The sequence below is a fragment of the Thalassophryne amazonica genome, chromosome 16 (assembly GCF_902500255.1).
Source record: "Thalassophryne amazonica chromosome 16, fThaAma1.1, whole genome shotgun sequence".
Classification (NCBI taxonomy): Eukaryota; Metazoa; Chordata; class Actinopteri; order Batrachoidiformes; family Batrachoididae; genus Thalassophryne; species Thalassophryne amazonica.
The window spans coordinates 49,237,483-49,261,548 of record NC_047118.1 but is presented as its reverse complement, the minus strand read 5'-3'; the positions used below and the strand labels follow the sequence as shown (position 1 = coordinate 49,261,548).

Below are 24,066 nucleotides of genomic sequence, written 5' to 3'. Positions count from 1 at the left end.
ACTGAACTAGCTGCATGCCAGATCATGTTCAGGAAAACATACACGTGTGTACTGACATTCCTGCAAGTGAAAGAATGTCCATCCAGTCCCAATGAGAAAACTGATGAAATCAACAACACTATCTAAGCCACTCAAAAAGAACAGAAGAAAAAAGAAAAAGAACAGCAAGGAGGCATGGGGCAGACAGAAAAAAGGTAACAAGGTCAAAATGAAATCATCTTTTAAATAAGCCTTTGTTTAATTTTGATCTCATTACCTTTTTTGTGTCTACCCCTATGGCTCCTTACTGTCTTTTTATTGTTTTTTTGATTTTGTCAGCCTTCTCATTACGACTGGGTGGATTCAAGCAGGCCCCCTCAGTTATTCTCCAATATTCTCACAGACTTAAAGGCACAAAAAAAGCATGAGCTCAACTGTAGATACAGACTAAAGCCTCTGTGTCAGTCGTATCTGATGCATGGGTGGCACAAGTCTTCAAATGAAGCATCTCAAGCTACCTGATGTGATGAATCATAGCGTGCAAGCAGACTGACAATGTGATACCAAACACATCCAAAGGTGACTATTTGCAGTTACTGAATACTGCAAAACCTATGCAAGCATCGCATGATTTCTCAGCCAGTCTACTAAGTCAAAGAAATATGACGACTGGTGGTCTGATGTTAACCAGAACATCAAAATGAAATGCAATTAGGCAAACTCCCTGGTGTTAATGTCTACCCATGATTGCTACCCCAGTTTTCACCCACTAAACCAAGACGAAGAAGTACAAATAAGTCCTATCAAGCTTTTGCTTATGGTGTGTTCCAGTTGCACTCAAACATCCTAATTCCCCAGTTACATAAGTGCAGGAAGTTTCAATTGGAACGCGAGTTGTAACTCATTCAAACACCACATACCAGGAGTTCACAATCCAAGATGGCTGCTCTAACCATCAACAAGTTAAAGCTGTAGTTCTGTTCTTTAAGAATGTCTGTCTTTTATGTCCAATGTAATAAGGCGTACCCACAGTACTGTCCAACTGCTGTCTGTGGTTGGCATGGTGTTTTAAGCATGAATACAGTGTAATGTGATTTTAAGTTATTTATCAACCACTGCTGCTTATATTGGCTAACCTGGTACATGTTGCCAACAACAACTGACTACACCGTGCTACAAACACAGCAGATCTTCCCTCCAAGATGGCGCCACGTGAAGGCGCCCTGGTATTCTGGTGCTCCCTGTTTTGTCTGTTTTTGTGCGTAAATCGTGTGTCATCGTGCTCCTACACCTGCTTCTAAACATCAGATCATCAACACCCACAGACATTACGCCAGTTTTTTTAGTGCCTGCTGCTGAACTGGTTCACTTTTTGGCCAAAAGAGTGAGACGCCGGCGGACAGGAAAACAAGCTGGAGCTCTCGTGTGCCTCAGACAAAGGGGCACGCGCATGCCCCTACCTGGGATATTTCTCTCCAACGTCCGCTCACTCGGCAACAAGATGGATGTGACGTCATATATTCATTTCTGTGAAGACAGCATCATCCCACAGCGTACCAGGGTGAGATATAACAATGACAAGCCCTGGTTCACACCTAAACTCCAGCAGCTCCGTCGGCAGAAAGAGGTGGCTTTCAGAGAAGGAGACAGAGACAGCTATAGAGGTGCAAAGTACAGATTTAGCAAGGAGGTGGCAAAGGCTAAATCCACACTGCCCTGATGAGCTGGCCCCAGTCTTCACGGGGATCTTCAACACCTCCCTGGAGTCATGCCACGTTCCAGTCTGTTTCAAGTCCTCCATCACAGTTCCAGTCCCCAAGAAACCACGCGTCACTGGACTTAATGACTACAGGCCTGTGGCTCTCACATCTGTAGTCATGAAGACCTTCGAACACCTGGTTTTATCCCACCTGAAGTCCATCATGACCCCCTCCTGGACCCCCTGCAGTTTGCCTACAGAGCCAACAGGTCTGTAGATGACGCCATAAACCTGGCCCTGCACTCCATCCTGCAGCACCTGAACTCCCCAGGAACCTACACTAGGATCCTGTTTGTGGACTTCAGCTCTGCATTCAACACCATCCTTCCGGCTTTGCTCCAGGACAAGCTTTCTCTGCTCCGCGTGCCCAACTCCACCTGCAGGTGGATCACAGACTTCCTGACGGACCGGAGTCAGCGTGTGAGGCTGGGAAAGAATCTCTCGAACACTCTGGTTCTCAACACAGGATCTCCACAGGGCTGTGTCCTTTCCCCTCTGCTCTTCTCCCTGTACACAAACTGCTGCACCTCCAGCCACGACTCCGTAAAGCTCATCAAGTCTGCGGACGACACCACCCTCATTGGACTCATTTTGGATGGGGATGAGTCTGCCTACAGGAGGGAGGTGGACCGGCTGGTGACCTGGTGCAGCAGCAACAACTTGGAGCTCAATGCCCAGAAAACAGTGGAGATGATCGTGGACTTCAGGAAAGCCACAGCCCCCCCGCCCTCCCTTGCCCTCACCAACAGCCCCATCACCACTGTGGACTGTCACCGCTTCCTCGGCACCACCATCACCCAGGACCTCAAGTGGGAGTCAACCATCAGCTCCCTCATCAAGAAGGCCCAGAAGAGGATGTACTTCCTGCGGCAGCTGAAGAAGGCTAAGCTGCCTGTCCAGCTGATGGTGCAGTTCTACACGGCCATCATCGAGTCCATCCTCTGCTCCTCCATCACGGTGTGGTATGCCGGGGCCACAGCCAGGGACAGACACAGACTGCAGCGCATTGTGGCCTCTGCTGAGAAGGTGATCGGCTGTAGCCTAGCCTAGTTGGTCCAACTTGTCGTCAACTGGAACATGATATTGTCCTTGGATATGGTAGTGTGAAGCAGATGAGCATCTACAACTCTAAATGAAATAGTAAATGTGCTGCATTTATATAGCACTTTTCCATCTACATCAGACGCTCAATGCTTTACATTCACTTGATGTCAGGATGCTGCCACACAAGTGAGCGCCTTAAGGACCTTGCCCAAGGGCCCTTAGTGATTTTCTGGTCAGGCTGGGATTTGAACCAAGGATCCTCTGGTCTCAAGCCCAACAGCTTAATCACCATCACCTCCCCTACCACTGGACGGGGCACCAGTCCATTACAGGTTTCTTCCAGAGCCAAGGCTGGGACCTATTTACAGCTGGGTGGACTGGGCCAATGCAGATAAAGTGTCTTTTCCGAGGACACAGGATGCACTTCGTTTCAGGAGCAACATTCTTCAAAGACTGCATTCTACCAAGGTCTTCACAGACCATGGGAGCCATTGTATTTTATGACAGCATCACTGGCTTATCCTAGCCCTACATGTTGACACCTAGCAACTTTAACAGCTCCACATGACCAGCTAGCACAGCGAACATAACCTAGACTTTAGTTATCATTTTTCAATACCTATTTAATAATTTACTTATACACATTACTTATACAGAATTGCAAATATGGATCCCGAAATATCCTTATTTATTTTAAATTTACCAACCACTTGCCCTTCATACTTTAATTTTCTTTCTACCACTATTGGGCTCTGGGTCACGGTGGACCCAAATAAGTAGCAGAAAATAAAAAAGCGGGTAAGTGGCAAAAAATTAAAAGGAAAAAAAATTTACACAATGATGCTTGGGATTATCTGGACTGGGAAGGATACACCTGTTGTAGCTTTAATTTTAGGGGGAAAGAAGGTTGCGTTCATTGGCCGCATTCTAAGGAGCTTTCCATGCGGAGCAGCCTCGTCGAAAACACTAACTAATGTGATCAACAAATGCAGCCTTCGAAGAATGCGGCCCCAGAATTGAGAGACAGCAGCAGAGAGATAAGCTGCAGCAGACACCTGGAATCAACCCAGGTTTATATCACCAAACCTAAAACATAACAAAAGCTAAAACCATCAGCTTTTCAGTGCTGTGGACACAACAGGAACACCTGTAATACCCCATCCAGGGTTTTCATGTATCCCATAATCCCTTTCATGCCAGAGAGTCGCTGCAGTCAAAACAACATAGAGAATCCACATGATGACAATTGTAAATGAATATTATACGATAAAAATGTATTTTTTTTAATGCTTTTCGTCACGTTAATAAGAGACTGCTGCTTGATACCCTGAAAACTTGCTAAAACAATTATAACAAATAATCTGTGTCTGCTACGTTTAATCTGCGTGGAATTTAATAAACGGAAACCGTACTTCAGACATATTATATATATTAGTCTGGAACAAAGAGGACAAACAGTGTTGAAAAGAACAATAATCAAGACGTTAAAGAGCAAACTTCACTTTCCCACAGAATGACATGATCAGGAAGCGAGCGGAGCTCACAGCAGCTCCCACTGAAAATAACGGAGAGACAGTCTGTGATTCTCGCATGTTTACATAAAACAAACGCAGTAACAACGTCTATAAACCCAGAGAATATATTCATGAGACTTTTAGGCACAATATAAAAATAATTTTATGTTGCGATGTTAATGGTGTTGTCTGTGTGCCGCGGTTAAAGTGCAGCGTGATCAGAGTGTCTCAATGCAGTTCTCAATGTTACTGAGATCTCGCAGCGCGGCGACCTCTTCGAAGTTTTGCGGGATTTGAAACCTGAAAAGGGTGGATGGGAGCACATGCTAGCCACAACTAGCTTAGAATATCATGACAAGCTTTAAAAACAAACAAACATTTAAACGTGTACCTAGAAGACAAAGATAAGACTTCAGGCTGAAGATAGAATGCGTTTGTGAAAACGTAACTTCCTACACTATTACAAAATAAGACGTCACAAGCTCAAAATTGCACAAACCCAGCGCTATCAACAAAAACGACAGCTGCACAGTATCAGTGTCTGGGTTAAAGCAATTTACTTCTGAGTCAGGCTGCGGAGACCAGCCGCAGCCACGATCCATGCCTGGCTTCAATGCTACCCAAGTGATTTACAGGGACGGGATAGACAGTAGAGTGATTTTTACATCGCCTGAGAACAACTCTCTCCTCACAGCCAGCTCCCTCATTGGCACACTGAACCAACCAGAGTGATGATAAATCTTAGGAGGGGAACTCAACACACGATGGAAGAAAGAAAAGACTGAAAAGGGCATTGGTGGGAGCACATTTGTCTTTGCAATAAACAAAAAGAAGAAGCTTGCATGAGTCGTCATTACCCATCGTATGAGATAAAGTGGAAACACAAGACCATAAATCAATCATTTTGGAAGACAAGCAAAAGGCTAATAATAACAAATAGTGCTAATTTTGAGAACAAAATCAAGTACATCTGATTAACTTTTGATTAAACACAAATTAGCAACTTGTAGCTTTGAAAATAACTTGAAATACACATTTTAAATAAATATAGACACCACCTACAACACTTTAGCCTAAAGGCTAAAAAATGCTGAATGCCAGCTGGTAGTTGGAATTTTTCTCATGATCAGTGTTTTATTTTGTTAACACTAACTTTCATACCAGTAAGCAAAGTTAAAAATGTATGACAGAGGCGGCATAGAAGGATGACAACTGTTGTAATTAGAGGTGGGCGGATCGATCCTAATATGGATAATATCGATACCAACGCTGGTATTGATATTGAACGATCCTCGTGTAAAAAGATCGATACTCAAGCTTTTATTCTCTCCCGCATGCACTGACTGCTGCGCACGCAGATTCATCAAAGTCTCCTCTCTGTCTGTAAGAGCAGCGCTGCGCTGTGTCACACATCACGGAGCAACGCACCCTTGTATTGTGGTTTGTCAGCCCTCTACTTCAGGAGATTTTGTTTTAAGTTGTGTTGAGTGATATTTTTTTAAACAAAAGTGTTGATTGTGATACTAAAGTATTTTGTTGTCATGTACGATGTTTGGCGAAATTCTGTCCTAGGTCTTTTGAATCCATGAAGCTTAAATATGAAAAAGTATCGGTATCAGCGATACTGGGCCTGTATTTACTTGGTATCGGATCAATACCAAAATTCCCGATATCGTCCACCTCTAGTTGTAATGGACAGCTGGGAAAAAAGCTGGGCCACCACCTGAGAAAAACGCTCAAGAACACATACATGAATCGTCGGACTGAGGGGACACAGAATACGAGGAAGAACGAGTGAAAGCAGGACCACAGGTGTTAGACCTGAAGCCCAAATCACTCCTCAGTCTGTTAAGCTCCTGAAAGATTTCTACAGGAAACAATTTATGGAGAACTATTATCTCAAGCATTTTTAACTCTTTCAGTAGTAGCATTGTCAAAAATATCACACCCACTGTTCACCTTTGTCAAAAAGCAGCAAATTTGGTTATTGAGCCCTCTGGATGTTTTTTCCAGGGCAGCCATTTTTCAAATTTTTTTACAAAATGGCCACCATTCATCACTGCACTTATTGGGGGGCGGAATGGATCATAATCTAGATATTTGTCTTACCAAGACCAGTCATTTGCTCCAAACCAATGGCCTAGGCTTGATCGTTATTTTGTCCAAAATGATCAATATGGCAGACATTTTGGACAAAATGACAACATTTTCTGTCAGTAACATGAGTTCTGCAGAATATTTACCAGTAATGTATTCTTCATGATAAAGATCATTTGTTATATTAACAAATGATATATTAATTTCTTTGAGGCACTGCAGTCTGCTTTTAGAAAATATCATTCCACAGAGACGGATCTCACTAAAGTGGTGAATGATCTTCTGCGTACAATGGATTCGGACACCACTATGGTTCTGGTGCTGTTAGATCTCAGTGCTGCATTTGATACCATGGATCATCATATTTTACTTGATAAGCTGGAAAATCATTTTGGGATTACTGGGAGTGCCCTTGCATGGCTGACGTCATATCTGACCAGTCGTTCTCACTGCGTTTTGTACAGTAACACTACCTCTAACCTTAGTGACATGAAATTCTGGGTTCCATAGGGGTCCGTCTTAGGCCCCCTGCTTTTCTCCCTTTATATAGCATCCCTTGGGCACATATTGTGGCGCTTTGGGATTACCTTTCACTGCTATGCAGATGATACTCAGTTATACACAAGGTTGGGTAGGATTATTTTGAAATGACCCTGAACCGTCCCTTAGTTATGCTGCTATAGACGTAGACTGCTGGGGGGTTCCCATGATGCACTGTTTCTTTCTCTTTTTGCTCTGTATGCACCACTCTGCATTTAATCATTAGTGATCGATCTCTGCTCCCCTCCACAGCATGTCTTTTTCCTGGTTCTCTCCCTCAGCCCCAACCAGTCCCAGCAGAAGACTGCCCCTCCCTGAGCCTGGTTCTGCTGGAGGTTTCTTCCTGTTAAAAGGGAGTTTTTCCTTCCCACTGTAGCCAAGTGCTTGCTCACAGGGGGTCGTTTTGACCGTTGGGGTTTTACATAATTATTGTATGGCCTTGCCTTACAATATAAAGCGCCTTGGGGCAACTGTTTGTTGTGATTTGGCGCTATATAAAAAAATTGATTGATTGATTGATTGATTGAAATGTAATCTAAAAGTAATCAGATTACAAGTAATCCAAATGTATGTACATACATACATGTAATCCACATGTATTCTTTCAAAGTAATCCTACCCAACCTTGGTTATACATGCCGATAACTGCTGGTAATCTTGTTCACAAGATTGCCTTGCATCAGTGAGAAGTTGGATGTCTAGAAACTTCCTACTTTTAAACTCTGATAAGATTGAAATGATGGTTCTTGGTCCAGTGAGACATCGGCATCAATTTGACCAGTTAGCGCTTAGCCTAGGCTCGTGTGTCATACATCACACTGACAAAGTAAGGAACCTTAGGGTAATTTTTGATCCTACATTGTCCTTTGACCTCCACATTAGAAATATTATGAGGACTGCTTTCTTCCACCTGCGAAATATAGCGAAGATTCGTCCCATCCTGTCTATGGCTGATGCTGAGACCCTGATCCATGCGTTTATCTGTTCTAGATTGGACAACTGCAATGTTCTATTTTCTGGTTTACCGCAGTCCAGCATTAGGGCTCTCCAATTGGTTCAAAATGCTGCAGCCAGACTTTTGACACAAAGCAGAAAGTTTGACCACATTACACCCATTTTGGCATGTCTTCACTGGCTTCCTGTCCCAGTGAGATCAGATTTTAAGGTTCTGCTACTAGTCTATAAAATTGTTCATGGATTGGCACCTCCCTACCTAGCTGACCTAATTAAACCTTACGTACCGGCCCAGGCTTTGCCTTCTCAGGGTGCAGGATGACTTTGTGTCCCGAGGGTGAATAAGTAGTCTGCAGGTCACAGAGCTTTCTCTTATCGTGCTCCTGTTCTGTAGAATGATCTCCCTGCATCAACAAAACACTCAGATTCTGTGGAGACTTTCAAGTCCAGACTTAAGACGCACTTATTTTCCATTTCATATGGCTAGCATACAAGTATAGTTAAGACGCACTTATTTTCCCTTTCATATGGCTAGCATACAGGTATAGTTTTGTTTTATGCTTTTTATTCTTTTAATTCATTTTATTAGGAAACAGAGCATGTGCGGCCTCAACTTTACCTACATTCTGGGTCTTTTAGCGAAGCTTAGGGCTAGTGGTCGGCGATCACCTTAGTATTTCTTCTGTTTTTCTTGTTGATTCATGCTGGCAAATTATACAGTATTTCTTGTCTTTCTGATGCCTGATTCTGTTTTTTTCTCTCTGTTTAAGGTGCAGCTCCATCCAGAGATGGGTGTGGTATTAGTGCTGAAGACCCTCCTGTGCACCAACAGCATTTCCTGTATATTCGTTTTGTGAATTGTTCTGTAATTTATGTTTGTAGCATGGCCCAAGCAGAGGGTCACCCCTTTGAGTCTGGTCTGCTTGAGGTTTCTTCCTCAGAGGGAGTTTTTCCATACCACTGTTGTTCTGGGGGTTACTAAAGTTAGACCTTACTTGTGTGAAGCGCCTTGAGGAAACTCTGTTGTGATGTGGCGCTATATAAATGAAAATAAATTCAAACTGAATTGAACATAAAATATTACAGCTAACAGTTACCTATTTATTAATGTAATTTTACCAAAACATCATTGGCCTTTTTTTTTTATATAGGATAGTTACATTTGTAATTGGCAGCATAAAGAATGTGCTACCACTTGTGTTTTCTCATTATAACTTGAAATGGTTTACAAACTAAAGGACAAAATAACCCTTTATCTGAGAAAATAAACTTGCATGGGAAAATATTTTAATTTTAGTGATCCAGATAACTGAAAAATTTAATTTCTGTTTTCAATTATTACCCTTGAATATTTTCTAAGCCTGAAAAAAGCTGTGTAGTTGTATTATGGTGGGCATATGGACCACCACATTGATTATTTTGAACTAAATTACTATAATAAAGAATCAATTATCAGTGCTAGCACACTATTTGCTGAAAGTTTACCTTCTTGCAAGCACAAACAAACAAAGCATTCCCTATAACTGCAATAATGGCTGCAATGACTCTCGTGTAAAATTTCAGATGGCTCAATATCCAGGTAAGCTTGGAACACATTAATATGTGCAGATGTACTGGTGTCACTCAATGGAGCATCCTCCACACTATGGAACCACCTTGGGACCTGGATGGGAACTACTCAGAGAGACAACTGGTCTATCACCACCTCTCAAACATAATCACCTATCTGCCACACCCAGGGGAAATGTGAGCACTACCCTGGCTAAAATTGCTTTTCGTCGAACTGAACAAAACTGACTGAAATTATCTTTAATCAGAACGGAACAATTTTTTCTTTATGATGCTGGACTGAGGAATGCTGCTGCAAGCATCCTGCACTTCGTCAAACTCTGATATTAAAATAGTATATATATATATATTTTTAGAGTATTTAATTAAACACGAAAAAGCATTTGAAAATTACTGAAAATTTTGTCACTAAAATAATTAGTATTATTGCAAATGTGCATCTTTAAATATTGGTTATTGGTCTCTATTATTATTAATGACTGCATTGGTGTAGGGGTGGTTTGGGGGGGCATCATTCCCTCCTTTAGTTATACATTACTTGTTTAACAATATGTCAGAAAGCATTAAATGATTAAAAAGGGTCATTACGTCAAAGGCTTGTTACACTGGATTAATTTGCATTAATGTGTCAAATAGAAGATGCAGCCCATCAATTTAAAAGCAAAATGAAAGCAACCAGATAGAGAGGTGAAAATGACGCTACAGGCAAATATTAATTAGAGAAGGCGACAGCAGTACTAACTGGTAAAGCAATCCCTGGGGTTCAAAGCGAGGTTAGGAGAACAGGACAAATTGAGAATGTCTGGAAGGCAATGCAATTGAACAAGGAAGCAAAGACTAAAAATTGGGTTGAGCCCAGGCAGAGGGGCATGAGCAGACAGTATCTGTTTGTGATACAGACGTGTAATACCAACATCGCGAGGAGGTACTGATAACAGACTTGATGATCCCTGCCAGCCCACCTGGGGGTGACCTCCTGGTATGCCAACATAAGTAGATACATTATAGTATTAAAACAACTTAAACTAATCGACATAAAAAGCAAAGGTTTGTAGGATTAATTGCACTGTTAATTTTTGGTGTTGCACCTCAACTCCCACTGACCTTGAAATTACATTCATCTTGTTTAAAATTTAGTCCATGGGCCAGATAGGTTGGTCACTACCACCTAGGGTGGCAAAACCTTTGATATGGTATTTTGGTCACCTATATATAGGGACTTGAAAAATGTATGCTACCCATCCCAGGGTGAAAGCTATAGCTAGACAGGTGTCAATGAAGAATTGCACAGGGGTTAAAAAAAGCTCAGATAATATTGAAAAGTATACCATATTATTTGTCTGATCATGGGGATTGCAAAAAGGTATACTTTGCACAATCTGTGACTGAATGTTATGGAGTTATGGGGTAAAAACAGCAAAAATGGTGACAAACATCATTTTCAGTTCGTATAGAGGTCAAAAGTGAAAGTTGCTCCAATATCGGTAAAAGGTGATGCAAATTATTGGTTGAGCTAAAACAATTAGTTAACGGAATAGTTTTGACTGTATTGAATGATTGGTCTCCAACGTAACGGTCAAACAAGGTCAGCATCCATTGGACCCTATGACTTATAACATATGTTACCCCATAATGTGAGCATTAAACATGACAAATGGTGCAGATTATTTCCTTTTTGGAATCCTATTAACTCAACCAATAACTTGCATCAGTTTTATCCAAAATTGGATCAACTTTATTTTTTGACCCTGTACAAACTGAAACTGACCTTTGTCACTATTTTTTTTTTTTTTTTGCCATTTTTAATTTTCCCAACCATGGATAATCCAAACTGTACCTATTTGGAATCTTTATAGTTATAGAATCTTTATTGTTTCCAATATGACTGTTGCAAGTTTAATTGTTGGCTCCTACCATCCCGGGATGGCTATCATATGTAAATATTAACTCAGTATATTCATTCATTCATCTTCTACCGCTTAGTTCAGTTATGGGTCGCGGGGGGCTGGAGCCTATCCCAGCAGTCAGCGCAAGGCGGGGTACACCCAGGACAGGACGCCAGTCTGTCACAGGGCCACAAACAGACAAATAAACACAGACACACCCACACACACACCTACGGACAATTTAAAGATTCCAATCCACCTAACTCGCATGTCTTTGGATGTGGGAGGAAACCGGAGCACCCGGAGGAAACCCACGCAAACACGGGGAGAGCATGCAAACTCCACACAGAAAGGCCACGGGAATTGAACCCACGACCTTCTCGCTGTGAGGCAACAGTGCTAACCACTAATCCACTGTGCTGCCCTAACTCAGTATATGTACCTATTAAATTATGTCTGGTAAATTTTGCCACCCAGGTAGTAGTGACTTGCTCACATTCAGGTATCTGCCCCGAGGCCTAATTACAGCAAGAACAACTCTACTTTAGGCATAATGCATGAAAGTCAATCATGTGTCTGACGAGAAACCGAGTGGATAAGCAAGCCTACCTTTCAGCTGTTCAGCCACCACACTCTGCCCGATTCTCTCAGTGACCTGTCCATCTTCATGCTGGTAGCGCTCATCCAGAAAATTAGCAGTTGCTTGTGATAGATGGACCTTCCCGGCCACGCCCAGTTGCTCCATTAGGTTGGCCAGGTTGACATCATTTGACCAAACGTCAAATTTGAAGCGCTTCATGCCAAGGATACCACACAATACTGTGCCAGTGTGGACGCCCACCCTCATGTTGACCATCTCACGCTTCTCCTGGCAGAACTGTTCGATAGCTTGGATCATACCTAGGCCCATCTCCACACAGCAGTAGGCATGGTCTGGTCTGGGTTCAGGACATCCAGCCACACAGTAGTAACAATCTCCTAAAGTGCTGATTTTCTCACAGCCAGTAAGCTCACAGAGCCGGTCAAAGCGTCCAAACAAGTCATTCAAAAGCCCCACAAGGGCATGAGCTGATTTGTTGGCCGACATTTTGGTGAAGCCCACAATGTCTGCGAAGAGGATGCTCACAGGCTCCATTCGTTTCATGTTGAAAGGTCTGAAGATGATTTGGCCTCGGGGTATGGACGTTTTCTTACGTTTATTGCTCTTTGGACTTGAGATGACTGCCACAGCACCACTTGTGGAGTAACGTTTAACAGAACTGTCCCCCAGCTCCTCATCACCCTGCTTCATTAGTTCATCAGCCACTATTCTGGGCATGACAGAGTGGATCATACGCTCTTTCAAGGCTTTCTCCACTTCCAGATCTTTGCCATGCATGACAGCTTGACCCACCTTCAGGAAGGTGCTACGCGACCTCACCTCAGACATAATGAACAAGTGGATGCCAATGGCGTGAGCGCAAAGGTGAAGCAGAGCTTTGGCTGGACCCAACCAACTTAGTGTATCCCAGTCTGACTGAGAGGCTAAAGTCCAGTGCTCCCCCTCCTGGGTCAGGTGTAGCCAGCCCAAACATTCAAAAAAGGCAGAGTAGAGGAATCCCAACATGACGGAGGCAAAAAGGCGAACATGCAGGACACTGTATAGCAACAGCAGAACCTCCATACAGAGCGAGAAGGTGCCAACAGGAGAAAGACATGGGGACCAAGTGCTGCGTGCCACAACCTTATCATACGAGAGGTTGTACGCAGGATCCACGCCGCTTAACTCTTCTGCAACGAAATGAACTGGGAGAGTCTCTGCATCCCTGAAACCTGAAGTCTGGATCTGTGGGGCCAGTGTCACTATGAAGGTAATGATTATGAGCAGCAGAGATGCTTGATTGTAGCAGCGAGTGTAGAGCTTTGTGAAAGTCAAAAGGAAGAGAAGGAAGCAGAACAGGAGAAAGGATGCAGTGGGGAGAAGAAAAACTATCCTGTCACATCGAGAAGGATTGGCTGCGAAGTAGATCCCCCACATGAAGCCAACCACAACCAGGTAGAAGAGCACGTATCTGAAACGCCGCCGGGTCTGAGGAAAACATCGTTCTCTACATGCCTCCTCCAGGATGGAAGAGTCAAACTTTGGATCCCAGAAATGGCCGGCGGATCTCTCAAAAAGCTGAGGCATCCTCTTCTGCGCACGGAAACTCTTGACCACCGGCCTCCTCATCCCGGACTCGCCAGAGCTGCAGCTGGAGGAGATGCTGTACTTGCAGCGTTTGGACCCAGCCATGAAGCCGCCCCCGACTGAACCCAGCGGCCCACCTCCATGTTTGTGTTTGACACTGCTGCCAATCCTCACCGAGACGCCCCCATCTCCACTTGAGTCACAGCTCACTTCAGTGTTGTGAGGCAGCAGTTGTTGGTGTTGTGGGGATGCCATGGTCCTATTCAGGACTGAAGATTAGAATCAGCAGGTGCTTTGAAGAGGTATAAGGCAAAGTATGGAGCCACAGTCCAACAATTTCAGAAAATAAAGTTCATTATTGCCCTTGATGTCAATCTGAGCAATGTGTTCCAACACACATTCAAACTTCAGCATCTACTCAGATACACAGTGTGTGATTCATTGGGAAATCATTTGGCATAATTACAAGAAATATATATAAAAACTGGATGGAGAGACAAGGCTGAAAAATTGAAGTTATTATTTTGGAAAAGTGAAATAGCATTAGGATATGCTAATCAATTTATATTTTTGGTGTTTTCTCAAAAATCCTGATGCCATGAGGACACACTGGACGTTTACTTCTCAGTTCCACTGCACCCTTTTCCCCAGCACTGTGCAATTCATCTAAATAACTAAATAACAAGCTAATAAATAACTCCTCCACGGAGGTTGTCTCCTCTGCACCTTGGCGTAGTGACACCACAATCCAGATCTCAACTTTCAGGCGCAGGTCATCGCAAAACGTGTGCGTAAAAACTGTCAGCAAATCTTGAATTTGTGTCCACGCGCTGTTTGCTGCAGGGCCTAATCCAGACTTTTCCTGTGGACCGAGCCCCGTCCTTTCCTGAGCTCCCACCCCGAATCTCCAAACGCAGAGGGGATCCTGCGCACGGACGCCCGCAGTCTGGACGCGACTGCGCGGAAATCTCCCACCTTCTCCTGTCCCGTGCGTAAATACGCTCTTGCAAAAAAGAAAAAAAAAAAATCCACCCAAATTCACCGTCACAATCCAGATTCCCGACTATTCGCTTGTTTCAGGGAGTTTGTTTCTGGAGCATTATTCTGTGTCAGATCATGTGAAGACGACCACAGCTCTGCGCTGCGTTAAAGGTCGTGCAGTCCTGATTTAATCGGAAGGAAAGTTTGCCCACGGCAGCACTTTGCCGTTTCTGGAAATGGCACGTGACGGAAGCCCAGAAAGAGCTAATTAAAAGGTCTCCACCCCACAGGTCCAAACAGAGCGCCGTGACTTTAATTGAAATGCGCTGGACGCACGAGAGAACGGCGCTTTCCAAACAACGCATCTTCATTCCAGCACCAACAACATGATGGATTTTTGCAGCTGCACCTCCCGACCATCTCATTCCCCGCCGGTATGACACTGTTTTCCGCTATCTGACCCATCATCAGCGCACAGCCGCGGCGACACCTGCGCAAATCGTGCGCGCTATCCGGGAGCTGTGCGCGACGCAGCGACTGCATCAGTCGCCACCATGTTCCGAGCGAACAGAACCGTCCAGCCCGGCATGTAGTGTGTTTATGTCTGTGAAGGAGGTCTGTCAGAATGAAACAAAGATTATTTCCTGTCTTCCTATCAAAATAAAAGCCTTCTATATGCAACGGCTCTTCCCTCTCTCAAGTAGCTTGTGTGTGTGTGTGTCTGTCTATGTGTGGCGGTGGGGCGGTGGGCAGAAGAATATCTCAATGGGACATCGACAGATTTCAAGGTTGGGTCTTTAGTCAAAAAACAACCCACATAAGTAAAGCAATGTTACAAACAAATTGTCCTGCGGATTTGGATTAAGGTACAGACTCCTTTGATCTTTGACCCTTTGATCCTGATTCTTTTGACCTAATTTGTGTCTTTGATCCTGATCACTGAACAAAGATCAAGGTCCCTGATAGTTTTGATCCTGTACTCAGGATCAAATGTCATCCATCAGTAACAAAGTTAAGGATCAAAGATGAGTATCAGGATCAAAGGTCAGCATTCAAGATCAAAGGTCAGCAATCAGGATTCATGGTTAGTGATGAGGATCAAAGGTCAAGCTCAAATGTGAGTGATCAGGAACAAAGCTAAGGGTCACACATCAGTGATCAGGGTCCAACATCAGCAATCAAAAACAAAGATTAGCAATCTGGATTTAAATTTGGTGATCAGGATCAATGGTCAAGATCAAAGATGAGTATTCGGGGTTCCATAATTATTGATTCATAGGTGTACCCTGGTCCAGATCCAGATAATGGTCTTGTTCTGGTGGACAAAGGGTATAGTTTCAGATTGGGGAGCCCAAGTGGACTGGAATTTGGTTTAGGTCTTATTTTAAATTAAAGGCACTGGTTGGGTTTTTGCAATGTTTACACTCTGCTGAGTGCCCTTCTATCTCAAAGCTTAATATGTAGGCAAAATACTAAAATATCTCCAGTCTGTTAAAGCAGACTGTCAGTAATGTCTGAGACAAAACAATGTGTTGTTTTGGAAAAGGTTATTTTATGAGAACAGTAATTAAAAATTTGGCAAATTTCAGATGTGATTAAGTCACAGGATACAAACAGCTGTCCCTATGGGTTATAGTTTAGTTGCATTCTACATTATGATATTTAAAGCTCCAACTCAATTAATTGAATCATAAAGCCTTTTGTCTTTAGTTGAAAGATGACAACGGCTGTGTATGACTAAAGTCTTAACCCTGAAACATTTATTTATTTAAACTTTCAAGAGGTTTTGCACATCTTCACCCTTGTGTTTGTTTATTTGTTTGCCACCAGGATAATAATTGCAACACCTATGGACTGATTTTCATGAGACTTGTTGGAGGAATGCAACACGGGGGGCAAGAATAGATCTTTTAGATTCAGATCCAAGCATGTTTCCAGAATAATTTTTAACTTTTCATCTAAGTTTGCTATAGAGTAAATGTTATTTATTCATTGATTTACTTTCTCATCATATGTACCCCAATAAAAAATAAAGCCAAGTAATTAAATAAACTTATAAAAGTAGAATGTCAATATTGATCAAAACTAATGTATTCGGTTTTATGAAGTTCTGGATAACTGTGGATCCACTAATGACCTGAATAAGAAGATCTGTGTGGTTTACAGGTTTGGAGGATATTTTAAAACCAGCCTACTCCTACTTCCATTTTCTGGCTGCCGTTGACTTGACACTCCTGCATGTGTTGACCATTGATAAGAAAATGTAGAGACAGATATATTATACATGTGTAACATATACAACAGATGCAGTGGCATGAAAAGGTTTTCCAGTTAGAACGGAACACAGGAAGACTTAATTTGCTTCAAAAACAACAACAACAACAAAACAGACCAAATCTAAGATATCTGCAACCTGGATGGACTGCAATTGAAATATCTTCTCTGTTAAACTCCACCATGATGCTCTGTACAGTGCTCCCCCCCCCCCCCATTAAGGCCACCTGAACTGTAGACTGAGGGAAAGTGAAGTTTTCTCTTTAACGTCTTGATTATTATTCTTTACAACATTGTTTGTCCTTTTTGTTCCAGACTAATATCAGAGGGGTGGCCTTTGTTAAGGGGGAGACAAAATCCAGCATGTGTACAGTACTTCATAGCATATTGCTACAAGCATGAAGTATGGGGGGGAAAAAATCACACATTTATTGACTACAGTCAGAGACAAACCATGTCTTACCTCTAACATTTTACCAATAGGAGCCATTTTTCTTTGTTCTTTTGCTCACTGGAGTAATCTGGCAAGCTTGCATTTGCGGGAGAATTTTGGCGCAATTTTTGTAGGGAAACCAGGTTGGGAGTTTCCACTGAATGGCCACTGTTGAGGGGATTTTCATCCTTTTGAGTGGGCTGCTGGCCGTGTTTGAGGAGTGGCCTCTCCTGAGAGGTGAAATCAATAGAAAGACAGTTGTTGCAGTAGAAATGTGGCCTTAAATGAGGAATGGCCTCTCCTGAGAGGGGCCACTAATGAGGCGGACCACTGTAACTGTTGATGCAACACACAGGCGTTGCACAATGGTCAGTTTCTACAGCCACAGCAGCCTATAAGCCTATAACTCCAGAGATGTTGTGGGTGTCTTGATGGCTTCCTTTACTAATCTCCTTCTGACACAGCCATGCTTACTCCAGGTAGATTTACCATGCAGTACCATACTGTTTGTTTTCCTTAATAGTTGATGTAAATGAAGTCCAAGACATATTCGGGGACTTGAAAATGCTCCTTTATCATCGCCTGACTCACTGAAAGAAAACTACCCCAAGAGGAGCCCTGGACACTGTAAAACTGTCAACAGGTTCAACATGGCCAAGCTCGGTGACCCTGTAGCACTTGATCAAAAGAACTCCCCAAAACATTGGGAGAAGCTCAGTACAGCCATAACAACAGCCTGACAAGAAACACTCAGAAACCAGAAGAGGACGCAGCAAGACTGGTTTGATGAAAATGACCACGTCCTCAAACGACTCACTGACCAAAAGCGAAAAGCTTTCCTTGACCTTCAAAAAGGTCCTACCTCACAAGAGAAAAGGTCTCAAATGCAGCAAAGTAAAGCAACGTTACAAAATCAAATTCACACAAAAATCTGTGGTGGAAAAACAAGGCTGCTGAAATCCAAGCTCTTGATGAGAGAAACGGCAACAGGGGATTTTTCAACTTCACCAAAGCAATCTATGACCTCTCCACTCAAATACAAGCACCTCTTTGAAGCAAGGATGGCCTGAGCTTGCTGAAGACCAAAGATGACATCAGTGCTCATTGGAAAGAACACTTTGAAGACCTCTGGAACACCAACCCAATCGTGGATGAAGAGGAAGTGCTCAGCCATTTACCAACACAAGACATTGTTGAAGAACTCCAGTTAAAGTCCAGGTAAAATTGTATCCCTGGACGGATCAGAAATTCAGACTGTCTCACACTATAAGTATCTAGGTGTATGGCTTGATAACTCTGTAGTTTTTGAAACCCACATAATTAACCTGCTCACCAAAGCAAAGGCGAGAATTGGCTTTTTATACCGCCATAAAAACACTTTCACTCGCCCAATAAGAGAGCTTTTGGTAAAAACTACAGTTCTCCCCATCCTTGTTTATGGAGACTTAGTTTACAGAATGGCATCAAAGACTCTGCTCCACAAACTTGATGTTGTATATCATGCTGCCGTACGCTTTATTACAGGTGCACCTTTCACCACGCACCACTGTGACTTGTACTCAATGGTGAAGTGGCCCTCTCTCCACACACATAGACCAATCCATTGGCTACTGTGTATTTACAAATGTTTGATTGGCTTGGCTCCGTCCTATTTGAGCTCCTTACTAAACATCCACACTTCTAGTTGTGCTCTCCGCTCCAGCACTTACATCAGTCTGGTGGTCCCAAAAGTTCGCACAGTCTTTGGTCGCTCCTCTTTCCAGTTTTCTGCAACATGTGACTGGAATAACTTACAACAGTCTCTAAAGCTTAGTTTGTTTTTACCCCTATCTACTTTTAAAAACTCAGTTTCTAACATTTTACAGGACCACTGCACATGTTTTTAATAATGTATATCTTAATTCTTAACATTTTCTGTTTTATTGTTGTTGTTTCTGCAGTTGTTTTACTGTATGTTTTTCACTGTTGTATGTGGAGATTGTGAATCTGTTATTCTCTCCTGCTGTTGTGTTGCCTCTTGTCCAGGTCACCCTTGTAAATGAGAAAGTGTTCTCAATTGACTTACCCGGTAAAACATTGAATAAATAAAATAAATAAATAAAAACTCAGTCGAACCCAGCTCTGAAAGAAACTTGTTGCCCTTAAAGGCATGAACAACAACAAAGCACCTGGGGAAGACAACATTCCCGTTGAGGTCTTTAAAGGAGTTCCCTTTCTCCAGTACCAACAGCATCAACTAATCATTAAAATCTGGACTTGAGAACAGATACCAGCAGATCTGAAAGACTCTGTGATTGTCAACATCTACAAGCAGAAAGGAGACAAGTCTGACTGTGGAAACCATAATAGAATGTTCTTACTGTCTACTGCAGGAAAGGTTCTTGCATGGATTGTCAACAACCGGCTGAGACCACTAGCAGAAACCATCCTTCCTGAAACCCAGAGTGGCTTTCAGCCAGCAAGAGAGCCAATAGGCATGATCTTCAATGCCCGACACTTGCAAGAAAAGTGTTGAGAGCGATACAAACTATTGTACATCGCCTTCATTGATTTGACAAAGGCATTTCACAGCGTGTCACACCCACTTCTGTGGAAGATTCTGAGCAAAATGTGCTTTTGAGAGAAATTGGTTAAAATCCTGAGGCTTCTCCAAAATTACACATCAGCCAAAGACTGGGAAATGGCAGAAAAACTGAAGCCTTCACTGTTCAATCAGGAGTAAAGTAAAGTAAAGTAATCAGGTGCTCCTACACTGGAAAATCTGAGTTCACGGGTCTAAGAAAAAATATACTTTCTAATCAAATGATGATTATGGGGTGAAAAATACATTAGAATCAAATATACACAACAAGAAAAGCAACAAAGCAAATTTACTTGTATTTTTGGCTTTTTATGAAAACTTTTTTCTTTACAGTGGAGACGTAAATCATCCACAACGTACGATGTACGGTCACATCACTTTGTGAAAGATTTGTAAACACGGTCAATTAAAATAATAATAATAATAATAATAATAACAAAATCAGTTGTTGTGTTCGTTACCGGCCAATAGGTGGCGATGTTTTACACAAAAAGATGCTCCTGGTTGTTCCGTTTGCTTGAACCTAAATATGGTCATTTATACCAAATAAGGTTTGAGTTACGAAACGCGGTTCAACGGAAAATGTGACCGTGTGCGGGAAAAACAAGCTTTTTCTCTCGGCGTGCTGCATAGTGTACGGCTACTTTGGAGGTTTTTTGGAATTGGAAAACTTCTTCGGGATTCATGTTTTAGCAGCGTTTGTTCTCCGGACTGACTGTCATCCTGTGAGTACCGAAACATTTGTTCGTGTGAGCAACTAAACCCCAAATTTGAATTTCCCTCTGCTGTAGCAAACGTGACGTTTTATGAGGCAGATTGTGATTTAGTTTGTGACTTTGTTGTCGTGTCTTTGTTAGTATTTTGAACTAGTCTATGATTTTTGAGACGTTGTTGTGACTTTTGTTATGTGAAAGTGAGAATGTTTGTGCTTATCTGTTACTGGACATTAAATTATGTGGATTTAATGAAAATGGATTTGTTTATTAAACGACTGGGGAAGCCTTCAAATTTTAACTCGCTGATTTGATTTCCGGTGGAGATGTTTCGCTGCTGCACACATCCGGTTTCGTCTGGGGTCTCAAAGTATAGGTCCGGGGAGTGGGACAGAGACCGTATGGTTGACTCACGGACATGGGGGGGAAATTCCATTAAAACGAAAACTAATAACCACCTACAAATGGTCTCTCCAGGAATATCACTAATAAAGAAAGGTATGTACCCGTTAGATTTTTGAGCATTTTTTTTATCTTACAATCTAGTTATTATGAACTACATGTACAGCACAACATTACAGCTAATTTTATTACTGGAAAAAGTATTTGTTTTGGGGGTTTCCATAGCAAATGTGTTTTTGTGCTGTGAAATCTTGTGTGCACTGGAGAAAAGGCCTGAGCAAGGTTCAAAGTTCATGCTGCATTCTGTGGAAACAGGGAACTTAAGATTTCACCTCACAACTTTGGAAAAATACTTTCAATAAAGCTATGATAAATTGTTTATTTCCCACCTGACTCATTTGGGCAAACAAAGTCAAATTTTTGTAGCTGCACCTAATATTTGTGTTGCAGGGGTGGTGGCCAAGTGGTTAATGCACTTGGTTTCAGTTCAGAAGGTTCCGGGTTCAAATCCCACCCCTGCCACATTTCTCCATGTAATGTGGAGTTGAGTCAGGAAGGGCATCTGGCGTAAAACTTGTGCCAATTCAACATGCAGATCCACCTTGGATTTGCTGTGGCGACCCCAAGTGCAAACAAGGGAGCAGCCGAAGGGACTTACTTACCTAATATTTGTGTTGACCTCAGACACATCAGACCTTTGTATCACCTGTCCAGCAGATATCCAGCAAAACATTTGTGTGAAATCTGTCCAGGGTATCTCAAGTTTTTCCCAAAAGGACCTCTGATGGCCTGTGCTTATTATTTGTGTCTGTTGCTGTCTTAAAGTTTCTTTCTTCTTTTGACGTGTTTGTCACATTTGAAGATCTGCCATACTTGTTCTTCATGAAGCTACCTGGGATATACTGTGTAGCAGTGCCCTTTGACCCTCAAATAACCTACGTGGAAACTGAGTTTACCAGATGCATGTTAACTGTTACTAGATGGGCCATGTGACGGACAATTTCGTACGAGCTTTGACATATACTATAAATATGGCATAATGTTCTCCATTTCAGGTGTTCATGGTTAGATGACCCCTTGCCATTGCTGTCTAACTCTATTGGTTGGTGAGATGTTCTAGAAAGTGTTTTTGGACTATATAGTTTTTAGTCTTGAACAGTCTGGTTCCCTGCACACCAGTGGTAGTGCAGGGTAATGAGCTAGTTTGCAGAGACTAACCTTTATTGTGTAAACATTCCTAAATTACTTATACAACCCCTGGCAAAAATTATGGAATCACCGGCCTCAGAGGATGTTCATTCAGTTGTTTAATTTTGTAGAAAAAAAGCAGATCACAGACATGACAAAACTAAAGTCATTTCAAATGGCAACTTTCTGGCTTTAAGAAACACTATAAGAAATCAAGAAAAAAAGATTGTGGCAGTCAGTAATGGTTACTTTTTTAGACCAAGCAGAGGAAAAAAATATGGAATCACTCAATTCTGAGGAAAAAATTATGGAATCACCCTGTAAATTTTCATCCCCCAAATTAACACCTGCATCAAATCAGATCTGCTCATTGACCCTATGTGTCTTTTTGCAAGGAATGTTTTTACAGTTTTTGCTCTATGGCAAGATGCATTATCATCTTGAAAAATGATTTCATCATCCCCAAACATCCTTTCAATTGTCCAAAATATCAACATAAACTTGTGCATTTATTGATGATGTAATGACAGCCATCTCCCCAGTGCCTTTACCTGACATGCAGCCCCATATCATCAATGACTGTGGAAATTTACATGTTCTCTTCAGGTAGTCATCTTTATAAATCTCATTGGAAAGGCACCAAACAAAAGTTCCAGCATCATCACCTTGCCCAATGCAGATTCGAGATTCATTACTGAATATGACTTTCATCCAGTCATCCACAGTCCACAATTGCTTTTCCTTAGCTCATTGTAACCTTGTTTTTTTCTGTTTAGGTGTTAATGATGCCTTTCGTTTAGCTTTTCTGTATGTAAATCCTATTTCCTTTAGGCGGTTTCTTACAGTTCAGTCACAGACGTTGACTCCAGTCTCCTCCCATTTGTTCCTCATTTGTTTTGTTGTACATTTTTCGATTTTTGAGACATATTGCTTTAAGTTTTCTGTCTTGACGCTTTGATGTCTTCCTTGGTCTACCAGTATGTTTGCCTTTAACAACCTTCCCATGTTGTTTGTATTTGGTCCAGAGTTTAGACACAGCTGACTGTGAACAACCAACATCTTTTGCAACATTGCGTGATGATTTACTCTCTTTTAAGAGTTTGATAATCCTCTCCTTTGTTTCAATTGACATCTCTCGTGTTGGAGCCATGATTCATGTCAGTCCACTTGGTGCAACAGCTCTCCAAGGTGTGTTCACTCCTTTTTAGATGCAGACTAACGAGCAGATCTGATATGATGCAGGTGTTAATTTGGGGGATGAAAATTTACAGAGTGATTCCATAGTTTTTCCTCAGAATTGAGTGATTCCATATTTTTTTCCTCTGCTTGGTCTAAAAAAGTAACCGTTACTGACTACCACAATCTTTTTTTCTTGATTTCTTATAGTGTTTCTTAAAGCCAGAAAGTTGCCAGTTGAAATGACTTTACTTTTGTGTCATGTCTGTGATCTGCTTTTTTTCTACAAAATTAAACAACTGAATGAACATCCTCTGAGGCCGGTGATTCATAATTTTTGCCAGGGGTTGTATTAAAGTATTATTATAGTGCAGTGATACTATATTGCACTAAATAACTCCTCTAACATAAGCCATCTTGTGAATAACCTTGTATACACCATGTATTTATCCTGTTAAGATGATGAAATACCATCTGGTTCTTCTTCTTTCAGTAAATCCAAACTAACTGAGTGCAGTATCGAAAGTTATACTTGTGGGTTTGTGAGACTGTACAATCTGTTGCGCAATCATGCAACACTTGATACTGGCCAGTAGATGACACCTTGTTGTAGCCTATGCTCTACACTTATGTGGAATTATGTTGTTTTTGTTTGTGTGGAAGCTTTGACCCTGATGCTGGAAACGGCTGTTTTTATGTATTTCACCGTTTTCTCTATGCACACAAATGCGCACCAGTACTTTGTTTCAAACATAACTGAGTGTGATTTGCCTGTAATGTATTTTTTGGTCTTGTTTTCTTGTACACCA

The 24,066-nt window shown here is 42.0% G+C and overlaps 2 protein-coding genes across 2 annotated transcripts in view; one reads left to right on the top strand and one right to left on the bottom strand.

Moving 5' to 3' along the window:
* LOC117527445 (adenylate cyclase type 9-like) overlaps positions 1-14,152 on the bottom strand; it is a 135,847-nt gene extending 121,695 nt beyond the window's left edge. The window contains exon 1 of the mRNA XM_034189784.1: positions 11,952-14,152. Within this exon, the coding sequence (XP_034045675.1) occupies positions 11,952-13,764 (1,813 nt within the window). The 5' untranslated portion in view covers positions 13,765-14,152. The remainder of the gene's footprint in view (positions 1-11,951) is intronic.
* Positions 14,153-20,375: 6,223 nt separating this feature from the next.
* The window catches only part of LOC117527207 (SUN domain-containing protein 1-like), a 76,700-nt gene continuing 73,009 nt past the window's right edge, over positions 20,376-24,066 (top strand). The window contains exon 1 of the mRNA XM_034189427.1: positions 20,376-20,503. The gene's annotated coding sequence lies outside the window, so the exon portion shown is untranslated. The remainder of the gene's footprint in view (positions 20,504-24,066) is intronic.